Raw genomic sequence first — 17,785 nt, 5'->3', positions numbered from 1 at the left:
AATGCTGGCAGAAATTCCTGGATATGTGAATATTACTGAGTGGATGTGTTTTATTATTTTAATGTAATCTATCATTTATTCAGTAGTAGTCCCAGCCTCACATCAACTTGTGGCCAAGAGTCACACGAGAACCTTTTTAGAAAGAAAAGAAGCAGTGTTTTTCAAAATCTTGAATCTCGTAGGTTTTGTATCTTAGTAATGGACTGTGTTGATTAGGGTTTTTTGGGGGGCTTAATTTTGATGCCTTATATGCATAAAGCTCTATATTTAATTGCACTGAATCACTGGTTGCCTTAAATTTGGTTTGTTAATCATGTAGCAAGATAGATGGATAGATAAACCTCATCAAAGAAAAAATATCTGGTATAATTTGATCTGATGTAAACATGATTTTAAATATATATACTGTATGTATGTATATATATATATATATATATATATATATATATATATATATATATATATATATATATATATATATATATATATATATTATAATAAAAAGTTTTGTATGAGTGCTGCTGTGAGAAAGCTGTCACTAGCAATCCACAGCTATAGACTTTATTGCGTTTGAGGATGTAAATTGAGGTCATATAAGCTTTTTTGTTATGAGCAAAGAAACAATCACAAAGATGGATGAAGGAAATCTCTCACTGCCAGCTCTTGTGTTTGTTTGTACTAAAGAAGCAGGAGCTGTGGCTTCCCACCGCTTGGCCTGGTTCCCATCTGAGGGCCAAATCCACTGTAAATCAAGTGTGAGGAGACTAGGTCATGTTTTCCATCGGTGCCGGCATGAACTGCGGTCAGATGCAACAATAAAAGCAGTCGTAATTGGGGAGGGAGGGAGCATGCGAAAGAGGCGAGGGGGAATACATCTGCTAACGCTTACTGAGACGTCTCGCTGCCACGTCAGTGCCGGAGCTCAAGAAAGCTCCAAACGATCAAAAGCGATCCAAATAATGTAGAAAAAAACGGTGAGAAAATGTGGCGTGAACTACTGTAGGTCCCTCAAATATAACACAATGCACAAGTTGATAAAACATCATAAATCCAAGTGAAAATCTTTGACCAATTCACTCCTTCGTAGAAAGATCCAGACTTCACAGAACTGCATTCAGTTCAAAGAATTTCCCAATAAATCCACATTGACTTGAAAAGATTTCTCCACACACCCAGGCTGTTTTTATGGTTCTCACCTGCTTTACACCTGCGCTGGAAAAGTTTTCCAGAATTCAGTTAAAGATCGAAATACCTTTAACCCTTTTATTTTATAGAGGATGAAGTGTTCATAGGTTCCATTTCCCTTTTTTTCAAAGCACATGGCACCTGTTTCATTGCTTAAATAAAATATACTCATTTTACTAATTTTACTACTAATTTTACTAAAGAATGTTTAAAAATATTAACAATAAGATTATTTTTCTCAGGATATATTACACTGTGAATGCACCTGGAACCCATTATGCAAAATATTATTACTTATTACACTTTTATACTGATTTAAAATGATTGGTCAGAATATGTTGATAAATTAAGGAATATCAGACAAGCAAGAGTGCAGTTATAATGAAGAATGATACACACAGTGAAACGTCCCAGTGTGGTTATATTAAATATAAGCACTCTAGCAACGCTGCTCGTCCAATCAGATAAGTGAACTGAAATATATAACCGTTATATAATTTTCTATAACAGCAGCTCGGACAGTAGTTCCAGCTGTAACTCAGATCACAGCTTTATATTAATGCGCTCGCTCTATTATGTTATCTATCAGGAGATTTAGTTTAGTTTATTTATGGAAGGAGTCTCCAGTGTCAGCGCTTTGCAACAGAATCCACCATGGGATAGAGGTGGATGCGAATTCAGTTTTGAAAAGTGTTTTATTTTTCCCGTTAATTTCCAAACAAAGAAAAAGAGAGGCTGTTGAAGGAAGGAATGAGTGTTTATAGCAGTTGTGACTTAAGTGATAACTCGTAACTATAAATGGATAAAAAGTATGATGCGTCATTCTATAAATTAATATAAAATTGTAATCACTGGCAAATTGCTGTGGTATCAGAGAAATAAAACACTTCATGGTCACTGCGCTTCACACTGAGCCTCATTACACCGTTGATTATTTTCCCGTAACAGCCTGACCCCAAGTGTGTTATTCTTTACTTACTATGACATTTTAAAACTCTGTGTCTACCTGATTGAAATGTGTAATTTGGATCTCAGATAAAATTCAAAGTCGTGTACTATACATAATGTGTTATTCCTTTAATGTAATGACTGCTTGTAGCATTTTTAAGACCTGTTATAGAGCGACTTTTGCTTTGCAGGTGGTTTTATTATACATACAGTACGTGCAGTAATATGCTCTGAACATCCCTTTACCTTATTAACAAAGAGCACAATTATTATTCGAGTTGGAAATGTAACACATTTGTGAATGGTCTTTGAATCACTAATGAATGTTTAATTGCATGTGGTGTTGCTTGTCTTCTCAAGGCCATTCCTCAAAGCTACATGTAAATATGATTTCATTTATGACTTATTGTTCATATTCTGTTTGGGCTTTGAGTTCAGACATGTTTTTCTGGACACATAGCACCACCTTGTGGAGCTGTGGAGAGTGTATGCACTCAGCTCACACTTAGCCAGTGGTAGTCCATCACCTGATATCTGACAACCTTACATGGATTTGTTTAAAATGACTGGAAATAAAAAGTCAAATAAGCAACCTTTCACTAATATTTGCATTTTTTAAAAAAGGCATAAATATATACAGATACATTCCACAAGTAAACTGAAGTAATGCTTTTACCTTGTTACAATGTTACAGGATGCTTTTTTATTCTTAACAACTTCACATTCTATTTTATTAACAGTTGAAAGAATAGACATATTTTTATACTTTTATCCCCCAAAACTTGCACCAAAACTGTCTTAAACAGTAGTTAAATATAATAGCATCCTATTCAGTACATTGCTATGTGGTTTGGGACAAAGCCCAAGTTTTCCTAAGTGCTTGAACAAGATATTAAGTAAAATTCAGTAAGTTGAAACTTACATCAATGTAGAAATTTTGAATTTATGGTGAGCATTAAGATCGTCAAACACCAAATCCTACACTAATAATGATGCAGAGCTTCAGTGATCTGATCAGAACGGCAAATTTTTTTTTTACACAACTGCAAACAATAACTCCCATTTATCAAGTAAAAAAAAAAAAAAAAAAAAAAAAAAAACAGACTAAATAATAAACAATCCATATAGCTTACCTTTTTCTGTGGTGACTGGATGAGTCTGTTCTCACTGTTTATTTTAGCAAGTTAGTATTTCCACATTTTCATTAGTTTTTCATTAGCATGAATGCTGAGACGTGTTTGACTCCCAGCTGTGTGCATGAGGCAGTACCTTCTAGTGTTTTTCTTTGCTGATTTAACAACCGTGTAAATTGATTTTATGGGATGTTATTTTGCGAATCTAAAAGTAGATTAAGATTTCATTAAACAATTCGCGCCATTAGTCACGCAAAGAGCAACAATCACTGGTCAGAATATTTGTCCTGTTTAGAAAACCAAAAAGGCCATGAGCTGTTTGAGAGCTGAAAGAGTCGACTCTTATTGGTGAGCTGAATCAAATGATCCCGCTTACCGAAGCTGAGAATAAGGTGCTTGGCCCCCTAAATCCAGCTCCAATCTACTTAGAAGAAAAATGACTACACACACGTCTTTTGTAGAAAGAAAATAGGCAATACACATTTTATTCACACTTTACAAAAAGCTACTGAAATCTACAATACCTTCAGCAAGTCAAGGTCATTAACAGGGAAAAAGGTGTCATTTACATTACATAAAAACATGTGGCGCAGAAAAGTTGTTCAGAAATTAAGTTGAATGTACTGGTTTATCTTTACTGCTAAAAATGATTTACAATTCCATGGTGGAAACAGACCAATTCGAGCTAAAAGGTGACTGAATTCATCAGTTTATCTCATGTCAAGTGCTAACTGATGCATTTCATCTACTTTCTAAAAGCGTAAGAAAACATGATACCGATAAACCACTAAAGATTTACAGTCTGGAGTTTGGAGTTTGGTCCTAGAGCTTCGAACTTATCGACGGAGATGCTGAAAAAACGAAACGATAACGAGCCCCCTGTCCCTGTCCACTTCAACAAAAGGAAGTCAAAGAGGGGAATCTAAGCTAAATGGCTTCATAGAAGAACGCACCACGTGGCACTACACAGGAAAAGAGTATGGCCATACTAGAGCTATTACGGCTAGACACCAACAGAATCGGAAAGGGATTATAAAGTCAGCTCGGATTATACGGAAAAAGAGGGAGAGACCTACGGAACATGCACGGAACAAAACGTCAACCGACGAGTGGCGTTTCAAAACTAGGAAAGATATTCAGAGCCCTACCACAGATGCTTTAGCTACAAAAATAACATTTTTTTTGTAATATTACAGACCTGATTCCTTTGCGTAGTACAGTAGTTCAGGAGAAAAAAAAAGTTTTATAAGGGAAAGGAAAAAGAAATCACATAAAATGTCCAAGGTGTTTTAAAGGATGAGAGGTTGTACAGGAGTTCACTGGTAGTGCAAGATAAGGACACACCGAGGCACAACGCAGACCTCTACGATGCAGAAATGACTCGGGCTTTGACGTACGGAGTTGAACTTAACAAGGAGAAACCGAAAAACTAACAAAATGTCACTGAGTGCAAGAGTGTGGCAGTGACACCTGGGAACAACCTCTTCAACCTTTTCTCTTTTTTTTCTTTTTTTTTTTTTTTTTTAAACAAGCTGGTAAATTTGATTCCTTTGTTTAAAAATGCAGTCACACTTACACAATACAATCTTTAAAAAAAAAAAAAAAAAAAAAAAAAAAAAATCCGAATCATAATTTATCCATAGTACAAAAAAGAAAAAGAAAAAACATCTATAAAAAAAAAAAAAAAAAAAAAAAAAAAAAATGTTCTCTGTGTGTGGCTCATATACAATCAAGTAAAGATTAAAGATTAAATGTGTATATATATATATATATATATATATATATATATATATATATATATATATATATATATATTTGTAAAATACTTGGGGGAAAAAAAAAGCCCACGAGGATGATTAATGACTGGGCGGAAAACTACTGGCCGCAAAAGACAGTGCTACACACCTTGAGAAGTTACGAGCGGTTTGTGGGAAAAATACGGAATGTTCTCCACTTTTCCACAAAACACAGTGAACGGATGCTGGTTGAATACAGACCCGCTGAAATCTTCTCCCCGCACCCACATGCCTCTCTCCTCCACCATGTGGGAGCATCCACAGTGACCTCACATCCAATGTTTTCTAGAAGCTAAACATTTCCAGGTGCATAGCTCAGTCACAAAAACAAAAGAAATAAAATAAAAAATTCAGTAAAAATAAAGTTAATGGGCAACCAGTGATCAAGCCAATGCATTCAAATTGTTTGTGTCGAACAGAATTTAATTAAGCCAATCAATCGCTATGTTAGAAACCCTTTCGGAATAAGTGCACTGGAGGATTTTTCATATTTAAGCTCGTATAAAAACATTTGCCACGGCTTTAGCTTTAAAAGGATTACGCTGTTGAGAATATTGCACCGTTTAGGAGTGAACACATGAGAGCTCGAGCCACTCCCAGCGTCCCACAGGACGTTAAAAAAGACTGGCACCCATATAAGCAACACGTACACTTTCCAAAGCTTCTCTAAAAAGACACATATAAGAACCAAAGCTAAAATCTGAGCACATGTGTATATACAAAAAGCATAACCGGATGTGAGCTATTGCTTGTCAGATATTCGAGTTTTTTTGAATCCGTTCAGGGCTTAGAAAGGAACGAGGAGGTTTAATGCACTTGGGTGAGGATTCAGGAATCATTGCTGGCTTTAGATTATTAAACATCTGACTGCCATTGGCATTATGACCTCCGTTTCCTTCAGCCCAGACTTCCTTTGAGTGCGTGTGACACGCGCGCTGATCACAAACCTGACGTGTGTGAGCTAAACTACAGATACTGCATCCTGATACAAGACCACATGCCTACAAACTACTTACGCCTTTTTTTTTTTTATGAGAACAACAATACCGAAGCACTGTGGAAAAGTAGTGATCGAACAGAAATCCATGCATACGCCTATAAAACAACTAGAAAAGAAAGCTTAACAAGAGACTGAGAAAGAGGAAACCGAGCCTCTTTTAGCGTTCAGAAGCAAATTTGGCTCCATCGAGTAAACAAGGAAAAAAAAAAAAAAAAAAGAAAAAGAAAGACATTCATGAAATTTAAAAAAAAAAAAAAACAAAAAAAAAAACCACTTAAAAAAAATAAAATAAAAAAGAAGCACAGAGAGAATGGCGTAGTTTAGAGGTTCAGTCGTTTTCAGTAAGTTGCCAGAAGAACGTGTCAGAGGTGGGAGTGTGCAGCACCGCCCCCCCATGGTGGCGTCTCAGGGCGGGGTCTGACTACCTGCGTGCGGGCAGGTGCACACCGTTGATGGGGGGATGCTGGGGCAGGAGCAGCTCCAGCTGTGCAAACAGGGAGAAGTGATCCGACGGGATGTGGGGGTGCGGGCAGCCGCTGATGTTGTTCTCCAGGAGCCAGTCGTGGTCCAGAGGTCCCAGGACACCCAAAACATTCAGCTGAGGCTCAGAGCAGAAGATGTAATCGATCACACCCTACAGAAAGGGGGAGAGGGGGAGGGGTAAAAAAACCACCAACACGTTCAATAACGACATGAAATCCTGTCAGTTAATAATCTAACTGCAAGCTCAGTTAGAATGTTTTTTTTTTTTTTTTTTGTATACACATAAATTAAGGCCGAATAAAATTTCTCGCCGATTGAAAGAGGTGGAAAATCTGTTTAATAATTTGTTAAGTGAGAAAATATTCCCCATATACAAGCTCATGTGCATTACAGAACATGCTGACTATCACGACTGAGAAATTAAACAATAAAATAGAATACAGGATCTAAAAATCCCATCTAACCTCACAGTTAACATGTGTCATGCATCTTTTTGCTTCAAATTCCTCTCACCTTCTGTCCAGTAAGCACACCTGGGGGACTTTGTCATTACTATGTTAAAGGTGACACTAAATGTCGCTCCTTCCAGTTCCACATCACAGCGATGTTGAATTCTCCATTCTCAGAAGGTGTTGATTAATTTTCTATATTACTCTAATACATTATCTTTTCTATAGTAACTTACAGGCGGTGGTGTATGGTGGTTCTCCGCATAAACAGAGTTTTAAAAAAATGCAAGTAATTGTTAATATGTTGATGTTTTCTGTATGGAGATTATTTATTTAGCATTTTTGGAAGGAGTCACCAGTGTCACTTCTCTGCAACAGTCAGAGAGGTAAAGCTGTGGTTAAGTTTTTCTGACACTGGAAAGTCTTCAGTACAGAAGAGTTCAAGTTTTTGAGTTTCAGCAGCCATACAATTCCCAAACAATTCAATTCATCTTCCATATAATTCAATTCAGCACCCATCCGATTTGTTTTAGGACCCATACATTTCAGTTTAGCACCCATATGATTCGATTCATCTCCCATAAAAGTCAATTCAGCACCCATATAATTCAATTTAGTACCCATACAATTCAATTCGTCTCCTATGCAATTCAGCACCAATCCAATAAGATTCAATTCAGTTATATTTTTAAGTTTTCACACCAGGGAGCATTACAGCAACATGTCATTGATTATTCTTCTATAAATTGTTCTATTCCTTATATACTGCACTCTAAGGCTACGTTTACACGACAACGATGTAGTCAAAAACTGAAAAGTTTTTCTCTTGCGTTTTCAAAAAGTTTCACATATACACGACAACGTTTTCAAAACGGTTTGCGTTTACAAATATCCGCAATAACGGGCAAAAACGCTGTATTACGTATGCCAGGCCAGTAGTTGGCGCTGTCACCTTGTTAGTTGGTTGTAATATTGGTGAAGTAAATCCACACTTTGCTGAAGAAGCGTTAGCAAACTCTTGAGCAGCAACAACACTACCATGTACTCCGCCATTGCTGTGTATGTTTGTTCACGCTTGCCTTTACAATAGACACGTACTGCGCATGTCTACATACCTACCACGTACTACGCACGCGCATGACGTCACCGTTTTCAAAGATTCCCGTTTTGGGTGTTTACACGGAGACGATAACGGCGGCGTTTTCAAAAACTTGCACTTTGAAACCCGTTTTCAAAAATATGCGTTTTCAGTCCCCAAAACGCCGTTGTCGTGTAAACGAACAGGCAAAACGCATAAAAAGTTTCCCGTTTTTGGCTGAAAACGTTGTCGTGTAAACGGCCTCTACGGTGTTTTTTTTTTTTTAAAACATGAATTCAGTCTCTGGTTTATGCAACGTTAACACATGAAATGGCTGAAGGCACTGAAGGAATGCACAAAATATAAACATCTGCACAAGTTAAGATATTAACTGACTAGTTAAATATGAAGCCAATCCTGCTGAACCACATAACATGCTTCTGTGTCATAATAAAATCTGACCCTCCCTCCTTATCTATCCCATAATAATAATAAAAAGCCAAACTCTAACGTGCATGACCTGATGTCACTGACCTTGAAGTCGAAGGTGTAGTTGGTGTAAGGCATGAGCCCGTTCTCGTAGGCACTCTTGAGCTTGAAGCCATGCGTGATCCTGCCGTTGGACGAGCTGTTCTTGCCGTTGCAGTTGAAGTTGGTCAGACTGTCGCTGTAGCGCAGCTCTTTAAAGTCTTTGTGCGTGCAGTCCACCCCGCCTGTGCTCAGGAATTCCACCACACCTGGAAAATACACCACATCACACACACGTCTTTGAAATCACACACACAAAACTGAAATCGCCAAAAAAAAAAAAAAGAAGAAGAAATCCATCACTCTTCTTCTAACACATCGAATTTTCACCCCATTTTTAAATAAACTGATTTGACAAATGCAGCTCGCTGAAGTGACTGCATGTGGTTGTCATTCTGCTCTTGATCACAGTTTCAATCTGTACTGCTAATTACACTTGGAATTAAAGTGATCATTAAACAGCGCTGCTGAATTCTCCATTCTGATTGGTCACAGGGTGCTGATTAATTTTCTATAACAGCAGCTTTGACAGTAATGCCATCTGTAATTCAAATCACAGGTTTATTTTAATGCGCTCCTTTTAAAACACTATCATTTCTACAGTAAGGAAGGAGTCTCCAGTGTCGGGCTAAGTGGAAAACTAAATACATTTCCATACAGAACTATTTATTTAACGTTAAGCTCATAAATAGCAAACTAGCACAGAAGAAATTAATTCTAAAATGGTTAATGGAGAAGAAAAGGTAGCAGCACTACACAAGAATCTAGTATGCACAAGCATTTCTGAGGCATTAAATTCAGTAAGTGAGGACAAACCAGAGTCAGGCAGCGAGTTGAGATCAGCACACAGCACCAGAGGGATGGCGTTGGTTTCTCCAGACACGGACGAGAGCTTGAGGCTGCGTGTGGCTTTGTCCACGATGTTCTTCACCTCAGAGAGGAACATCATGGTCTGGACCAGCTTCACGTCAGAGTACTCAGGGTCCCAGTGCATGTGGGCGTTGGCCACCAGGAGGAGCTGTTTCTCCAGGGCAAGGAGAGATTTGCCCACTACTCGTGAAAAAAGATAGCAAAGAAAGTTATCGAACAGAATTAAAACAGAATTAACTCAAATGATTTATTTTACAGAGACTCACGAGTCATCTCCATCATTTCCCTGCGTAGCTCCAGCAGCACAGCCACTCCGATGTTGTCCTTGGTCATTACACGATTCAACATGGCCTCCGAGCCCTCCGAGTTAGCCATGGCCAGCTGGTTAAACTCCACCGTGTGCTTCTGCACCACGCTGAACCTGAACAAAACAAATGAGCGGCATGTAATTAAACCTTCAAAACATTTAAGACCTTCCATACAAGGTTATAATGCAAAACACAGTCTGACATAGCGGAAATTATTAAAAAGTTTAGAAGGAGTCACACTGGAAGAGTCTTCATCCTTTTTCATTAGGCCTGTGAATCTCTCTCTTTCAGACAATATGATAAACATTGAGATGTAGTATATGATACAGTTTAATATTATACAGTAAATACACGATTCGATTCAGCACCCACACGATTCGATTCAGCACCCACACGATTCGATTCAGCACCCATACGATTCGATTCAGCACCCACACGATTCGATTCAGCACCCATACGATTCGATTCAGCACCCACACGATTCGATTCAGCACCCACACGATTCGATTCAGCACCCACACGATTCGATTCAGCACCCATACGATTCGATTCAGTACCCATACGATTCGATTCAGCACCCATACGATTCGATTCAGCACCCATACAATTCGATTCAGCACCCATATGATTCGATTCAGCACCCACACGATTCGATTCAGCACCCATACGATTCGATTCAGCACCCATTTGATTTTTCTTATGCCTCTAATTTTTATACATTAAAATAGGGGTTCTCAAACTTTTTAGATTCCACAGACTCCCTCAGTAGAGACTACTCAAAAAAAATGAGGCACAATTATGTACAATAATGTTTTGCATATTTACTGGCCTTTTTGTATTCCTAAATTACTTGTTTTTGAGTTACTAAGGTTAGGATTAACCCCTTTCGGATCAAGTGACCAGTCAAACCGGCTAAGAACTGTAAGAACTCAATAATAAATATAATAACTTAGAAAAATGTGGTTTGTGATTTCCACCACGGGAATGCTATGCTTCATGGACCACACTGTATTAAATAAAATCTCATCAAGCATTTTTGCTCTGTGTAAACAGGTCTTCACAAGCCGAAATTCAGCTCATCCATGTGTTAGTAATCTGCTGGCGAGTTGAATCAGGCACAACACTGAACTCATCTGAACATGATCATGCTGGAAATGGGAAATCAGTTGTACCCACTTTTCGGTCTTGTAGAATATTGCACATCCGTCCACGTGTTTCCTGTCTGACTCGGACATGGTTCTGGCTCGGGACTTTGGACTGAAGAATCCATCGTATCCCTGCGCTTTCAGCTCCACCAGGAAGTAGTTATAATACTGTTCCGTCTCCACTTCCTGAACAGCATAAAACGATGGATTTGAGAGAACGGCATAAAGCAATATAATCACCTTAATATTAATATCATGCACTTTACCCTTACACTATGCACTAGATGCCCATCTATTACCAGGATATTTTAGAGTATTTATAATACAGCGTTACTAAATGCTCCATTCTGATTGGTCGGACGGTGTTGATTTTTTTTTTTATTTTCTTTATACTACAGCAGAGTTGAATGCTTGAGTCTGATTGGTTCGAAAGTGTGCATTATTTTCGTACAACAGCACAAGTAGCTCTAGCTGAAACGTGACCAATACATTAACATTAATGCTCTCGCTAATACATTAGTGTTACTATAGCAATAGGCCATACACAGGGATTTGTACGGTGGACATTCCACATAATCTAAGACTAATAAAAACATGTTGTTTAACAAAGAAATTCTTCTAATCGATGTGGTGAAGTTATGCTTTCTGTTTTCTCAGTAAAATGACAAGCTGCGCTTTGCGTGTGTGTGTGTGTTACCGCAGCTTTTAACGTGGGTGAGAACAGGAACTAACTTGTCTCTCGGACATTCCACAACATTAAATCCAACTCTAAACTGTTAAAATGCATGATGTGTCATTTACTGATAAAACACACACTGTAATCTTTGGCAACTTGCTGTGGTATAAGCAGAATAACACACTCGTCATATAACACGCGCGTCACACCTCACTCCCCTGTGCCGTGCGTTATTTTTTTGTGTAACAGCACAATCTGACGTAACAGATTAGCAGCTTGGATAGTAGCTCTGGCTGCAGGGTTTATATTAATGCACTTGTTCTAATGTTATTATTTCTACAGTAACAACGTGCAAAGGGACTTGTACGTCAGACGCTCCACATAAACAAACTTAAGAAATGTGTGCAACTGTTGATATCGTGAAGTTTTCTGTGAGGAGATGTTTATTTTGTAGTTTTGGAAGGAGTCTCCAGTGTCAGAGCTTGTCTTATTTGTCTTATTAATTTGATATTAATTTCATAAGGAATAAAAGATGATGTATAAGAGGAATAAAACTGCTGTAGTGTGCTGTTTTTAAAACATTAATCAACTACAGTAACTCTGCTTCATATCACATCTTACCATCTCTATTTATTTATTTATTCATTCATTCATTCATTCATTTATTTTAATCAGATGGTACCTGTAGGCTGATGATGTCAGCATTGCAGCTGAGGATTTCCTGCATGATGGCCTTCTTCCTGTACTCCCAGTTGAGAGCCCAGGGAGGGCAGTAGCCGTACAGCTGGCGTGTTGCGTACTTATCGCACAGTACGTTGTAGCACATTACTGAGAACACGGCTGTGTGCAAAGAGACAGAGCGGCGTAAACAATAGGCCCTTTCTTTTACTGTCTGCCAACCACCTGTTCAGTTAATGCTTAACCACTGGCACTGAACATACAAATCAGCAAGCAGTGTAAATAAACATGCTGTTGTGGTGCTCAGTCGTATGAGAAATGAGTACCTGCAGGCCTGGCTCTCTCCGGCTCCTGCAGTACAATCCATGACCTGGACGGCGGTTGCTCAGTTGGGACTAAAAAAAAAAAAAATTTTAAAAAAGAGGCAGAAAGAAAAACATATATATGAATAAACAGGCATATTGACGCCATTTATGTGACCTTTGTGTCATTTAGATGTGTTTTCTAAGATCCACCCTGAGCTTGCATAAAAACATAAACATAATTAACGTTTGCTCTTCAGCTGTGTCCAAGATTTATTTTGTATTGAAATTCCGAGTTAATGTTTTTAGTTTAAACTTCCTTAATCGGTCTATTTTCACTTAAGTTTCTGACATTTCCCACAATGCCGGTCGACTACCTGCTATGCAGTGGGATTTAGCCCTCGCATCATTTCTAATGTTAAAAAAAAAAAAATGCAGCGGTGCTTGTTGTTCAGTCAGTCCACCTGTCTCACTTCCTCATGTGTACACTCCGCTCAAACAAGTCAGCTTCCAAAGCTTCAACTTTCATGCCAACACCCCGATCATCTCATAGATCACTAAATAACTGAGCAAAACTCAGCAAACTGCGTTTTTTTATGTATAGGCATTGCGTTCTGGTCCATCGTTTGCACCAATGTCTCCACTAATTCTACACTGGATTTCTCATTAATATGACGCTGATCGTCACTGGAAACTGGTGAGTCAGAAAAGAAGCCCTTGCTCTTTTGTTAGAGATTGCTGAAATGTTTTTCTTCCATTCAACTAGCAGCTTCCCCCTGTGATGTCAGTGTGGCACCACTAACTTCTCACAGGAAATGATGTAAAAGCAGCACCAACCAACAAAAGGTGGAATTCTCCTAAATATTCACCCTCACACTTCACTGGATCTTTCTCAGAGAACCAAATAAACCAACTAAATAAACCAGTGATGTTACTCATCACGGATGCTGTTTCAGCTACTCCAACTTAATATCGATTTGCATACACAAGAAAAAAAAATCTCAAGACAAACAATGCAGCAACAGCTGTTCTGAGAAAACCTACTGCGTTTAATAGCACCAGCAAGATTGTCCAAAAGGTAGTTCAGCAGTCGGCGGGTGCCATCTGGTTCCTGGTAGAGGCTCATGAGGTCCTGTGCAAGTGGATTTCCTGTGGCAAGGGGGACAGGAAGCACAATATGTTGCTTAACATCATCATCACCATCATCATCATCATCATCATCACCATCGTCTGCATCACAGTGGAGGCTTCAGGATGGAGAATAACCACACTCACCTTTTAACCCCAGTGTTTGTAACTGAAACAGTTTCCCCAATTCGAAAGGTAGAACCCGCAACTGGTTGTTATTTAAAAGCAGTTCCCTGTGGAGGACACAGGGAAATGGACACTTTAACACAAACGGTCCACTTATGAGAACTCGCAGCTGAACCTAATTTTTTTATTCACTGTGGTTTAATAATAAAGAAATAAATACCACAATACTAAATGTCTTAAACTAACTAATAGCACAGCACTGTTGAATTCTCGATTCTGACTGGTCAGAAAGTGTTAATTTTAATTTTAATAACAGCAGCTCAGACAGTAGTTCCAGCTGCAAATCACAGGTCTATATTAATGCTCTTGTTCTAATACAACATCGTTTCTATAGTAACGACTTGCACAAGGACCTGTATGGTGCACATCAGGTGTTCTGTAAGGAGACATTCATTTAACTCATGGAAGGAGTCTCCAGCGTCGGCGCTTCGTAACAGTCAGAGGAAAAGCTGTAACAAGGTTTTCTGCTGTTGAGAACATTTTTGCACTTTTCAGTTTCGTGGTATCATGGTAAGCTGTGCTTTTTTTTTTTTTTTGCCGTTAGGTTCAAGTGAAAGAAGAAAGGATGGTAAGAGAATGACTTACATTTAGAACGAAGTTATAACAAGAACTAACTTGTACACATTTCATTACATTACATTACATGCAACTGTGAACTGATAAATAAAAAGCATGACTTCTTGTTCTTTACTAAACAAAAAATATAAAACTTTGCCAAGCTGCGGTGTTATGAGAGAAATAAAACACTCCAGGACACGCTGTTATTGGAAAACAATCAACATCAGGGTGGTGAGAGTGACGTGGTGAGAGTTTGCGTCAGGGCTGCATCACACCACCCTGTTGTTGATTATTTTCCTATAACAGCATACCACCAAGTATTTAATTCTTTACTGTGAAACTTTTCTTCTCTTCAAGAGGAAATCTGTTGATTCATAACAAATAAATCTTCGATTCCTTCTAGAGATAAAAAAAAAAGGCATTTTTGCTGCCTTAACTTGCATAATATGTGCACAGGATTAAGAACGTCAGCACTCAGACAGTCAGGCATGTTCTCTGAACTCGCATGAGAAGACCGTCTACACCTCTCCGCTCACCTGAGAGACACCATGTTGCCGAGCTCAGCTGGCAGGCTCCTGATCTTATTGGACGACAGGTCCAGGTACACGAGGTTGTGTAGCTTGGCAATGTCGGGGGGGATACGTGACAGAGAGTTGTCACTGAGGTGCAAAGCGGTGAGGTGAGTGAGCGACCACAGGGCCGAGCTTAGACTCCGCACTTTACCTGAGACACGAGGCAAAAGCAGAAAATGATCAAAACTTCCCTTCAAGACCAACTAAATAAGTTAGGACCACTGTCTTAATGCAGCCTGGTTTCATCTAAAACGTACGCAATTTATTGCCTATAAAGCTAGTTCCCAATTTGTCATGGATAGCGGCTACATCGGGTACTAACAATTTTAATATAAGGAAAAGTATGTTAGCATATAACACGTACCGGTGCAGCGTGTGGTGTAATAATACGACATTTAATACACACAGCTGCTTAAAAAACATGGCAAACAGATAAAACGCTGCCAAGTAAACATATAGCCATGGATGATTAGTGTAATTTTTGACTATTTGGAAAATGATCATCACATATGAATTCTATAATAACACCGGGGTGAGCAATAAAATTCAATATCACATTACATAAAACGTCATGATGATACACAAGACATCATTTCAATTAAGTGTCAACAAGGGCTGCAATAGGGTCAGTGATTTTTCTCCAATATTTAAAAAAAAAGTGAGCATTTACAAGGAAATGGAGAAAAAAAAGAAACAATTGGTATAAGAAAAACTTCCAATCAGTTACTTGTTAAAGTGCGTAACTAAAGTATTAAAAAAAAAAAAAAAAAAAAAAAGCACTGACATGTGATTATACTCAGAAACGTGCAGCATAAATCATGATATTGAGAAGATATTGTCGTATTGCCCATTAATATAATGTCCAGATTAATACTCACCACTTATCTCAAGCTCAGCCCAGTGAGATTTTTTCCCACTTGCTGCCTCTTCGCTGGTCATTATCGTGTACATCCGCCGGGGATCCGGCGGCTCATATTTCTCCTTGGGCATCCCTGGACCACTGCAGCACAAAAACATCGATTTACACTACAGAACACAGAGCCGTCATGTACACTCATCAGGAAATAAAGAGCGCACGTCCAAACTAAGGTACATCTCCGATCTCTGAAAGTTCTGTGTAGGATTTCTAAACTAACTTCCACCACAGCGCTGTTAAATTCTCAAATCTGTTTGGTCAGAAGATGATGATGGTTTTTCTCTTACAGTAGTTTGCAAATTGCTGTGGTATAAAGGGAACAAAACACTTTATGTCATGCTTCTATTGGAAAATAATCAACTTTGGGGAGGGAACAGTAACGCCGCTTGGTGTTGGACATCACACCACCCTGTCCTTGATTACTTTCCTATAACAGCACAGCCTGAGTGTTTCATTCCTCACTTATGTTGCGTCATTCTTTACTTGTTTGTTCAACGCTAAATTTTATTTTTAAAAAAAATATATATTACATTTTATTGTCCCAGAATTATATTGAAGATTTTAGATGATGTTTTTACACATTTTTATTATTTTACTTGCATTGCTCTTTAAATCATTGAGAACTGAAGGTTTCAAACTCATATTTTTGGTACACGGCTGAACTTGAACATCACTGGGTGGACAATAAATAACTGAGCTTGTTCTATCACTAAAACTGGACAAAGATTAAATAATTCTAGCAAAAATAAAGCTTAAATCTCTTTTTAAAAAAAACTTACAAATACCAGAAAAATCACAAGAGTTTGCAGGGAATTATGGCTACTTTATTCCTGGATAATTAACTATACATTTATTAGGTTAACTAGTCCATTACATCTTTAATATCATATTATATAGATAGATATTTTATTGAAAGAGATGAAAATATAAAAATAGGCATGTTTAACAGTTTTTAAACCAATAATTATAAGAAATTGTCAGAATCTCTGGTGACCAACACGGACTGATAACACAAACAGCTGTTTACTTCATGAAGCTAGTTATTTATACAGCTAACTTTCTTTAATTTACTGTTTATAACTTACACAAAAAATAGCTTATACAAATAAGAAAGTGAATCGTAAACTAAAAAACATTTAGGCGATTTTATCTCACGTAAATTAAATGTTACGTAATTTAGCTAATCTTTAACATGCTAGCGCATGAGGAAGCTGCTAGCATCTTGGAGTTGATGCTAATGCTAATGCTACAAAAACAATTCGGAGAAATTCGAAGAAACGCGGAAAGACATTTCAGGAAATTTTAGGAAATTTGCCGTAACTGAAATTTCTGAAGCATATATTATGAGCTAGGTCTTGCTAGTTTACTAGTTTGCTAGTTAGCTGCGATTTAATGACATCGACGCGTAGATTAGCTAGCTAGCTACTACAGCTAGCGATATCTGGAACCAGATACAAAACCATAAACAAATTGCACTGGATTAATTCGCTAGATTATAATAATTATTATTATTATTTTTTAAAAAAGCTATGCATATTTATGTGCATATTTAGAATTGTTTTTAATGGCTTTCTTTGGTTTGGGACACAAAAAGCTAGGTAGGTAGATAGGTAGCTAAAGAGTAAGCAGATGACATCTAAGCCGTGTTTATTAAATGATAAAGATGCACTGTGTTTGGTATTTACCTGTAAAAGCATACCAAGCCCCTGCAGTGAGTGAGCTCTGTGTCCGGGTTTGGGCTCGGTGTGAACTCGGTTGTTCCGCTGCTGGATTAAGGATACAGTAAGCAGAGCAGCATGATGGCGTGTGGGTGCTGTTATTTTTCTGCCTACATGGCACTGAAGGA

At 38.1% G+C, this 17,785-nt stretch overlaps 1 protein-coding gene across 1 annotated transcript; it reads right to left on the bottom strand.

Moving 5' to 3' along the window:
* Positions 1 to 5,051: 5,051 nt before the first annotated feature.
* cnot6b (CCR4-NOT transcription complex, subunit 6b) lies at positions 5,052 to 17,765 on the bottom strand. The gene is made up of 12 exons (XM_034305984.2): positions 17,625 to 17,765; positions 15,902 to 16,023; positions 14,988 to 15,174; positions 13,855 to 13,940; positions 13,624 to 13,728; positions 12,604 to 12,672; positions 12,282 to 12,439; positions 10,955 to 11,109; positions 9,737 to 9,891; positions 9,417 to 9,650; positions 8,607 to 8,809; positions 5,052 to 6,696 (listed from the first exon to the last, which is right to left on the bottom strand). The coding sequence occupies exons 2-12, from the start codon at positions 16,011 to 16,013 to the stop codon at positions 6,484 to 6,486; spliced, it is 1,677 nt and encodes a 558-aa protein (XP_034161875.1). The 5' UTR covers positions 16,014 to 16,023; positions 17,625 to 17,765; the 3' UTR covers positions 5,052 to 6,483.
* Positions 17,766 to 17,785: the final 20 nt, after the last annotated feature.

This window comes from Pangasianodon hypophthalmus, chromosome 7 (genome assembly GCF_027358585.1).
Source record: "Pangasianodon hypophthalmus isolate fPanHyp1 chromosome 7, fPanHyp1.pri, whole genome shotgun sequence".
NCBI classification, from domain to species: Eukaryota; Metazoa; Chordata; class Actinopteri; order Siluriformes; family Pangasiidae; genus Pangasianodon; species Pangasianodon hypophthalmus.
This window is presented reverse-complemented; position numbering and strand designations above follow the sequence as displayed.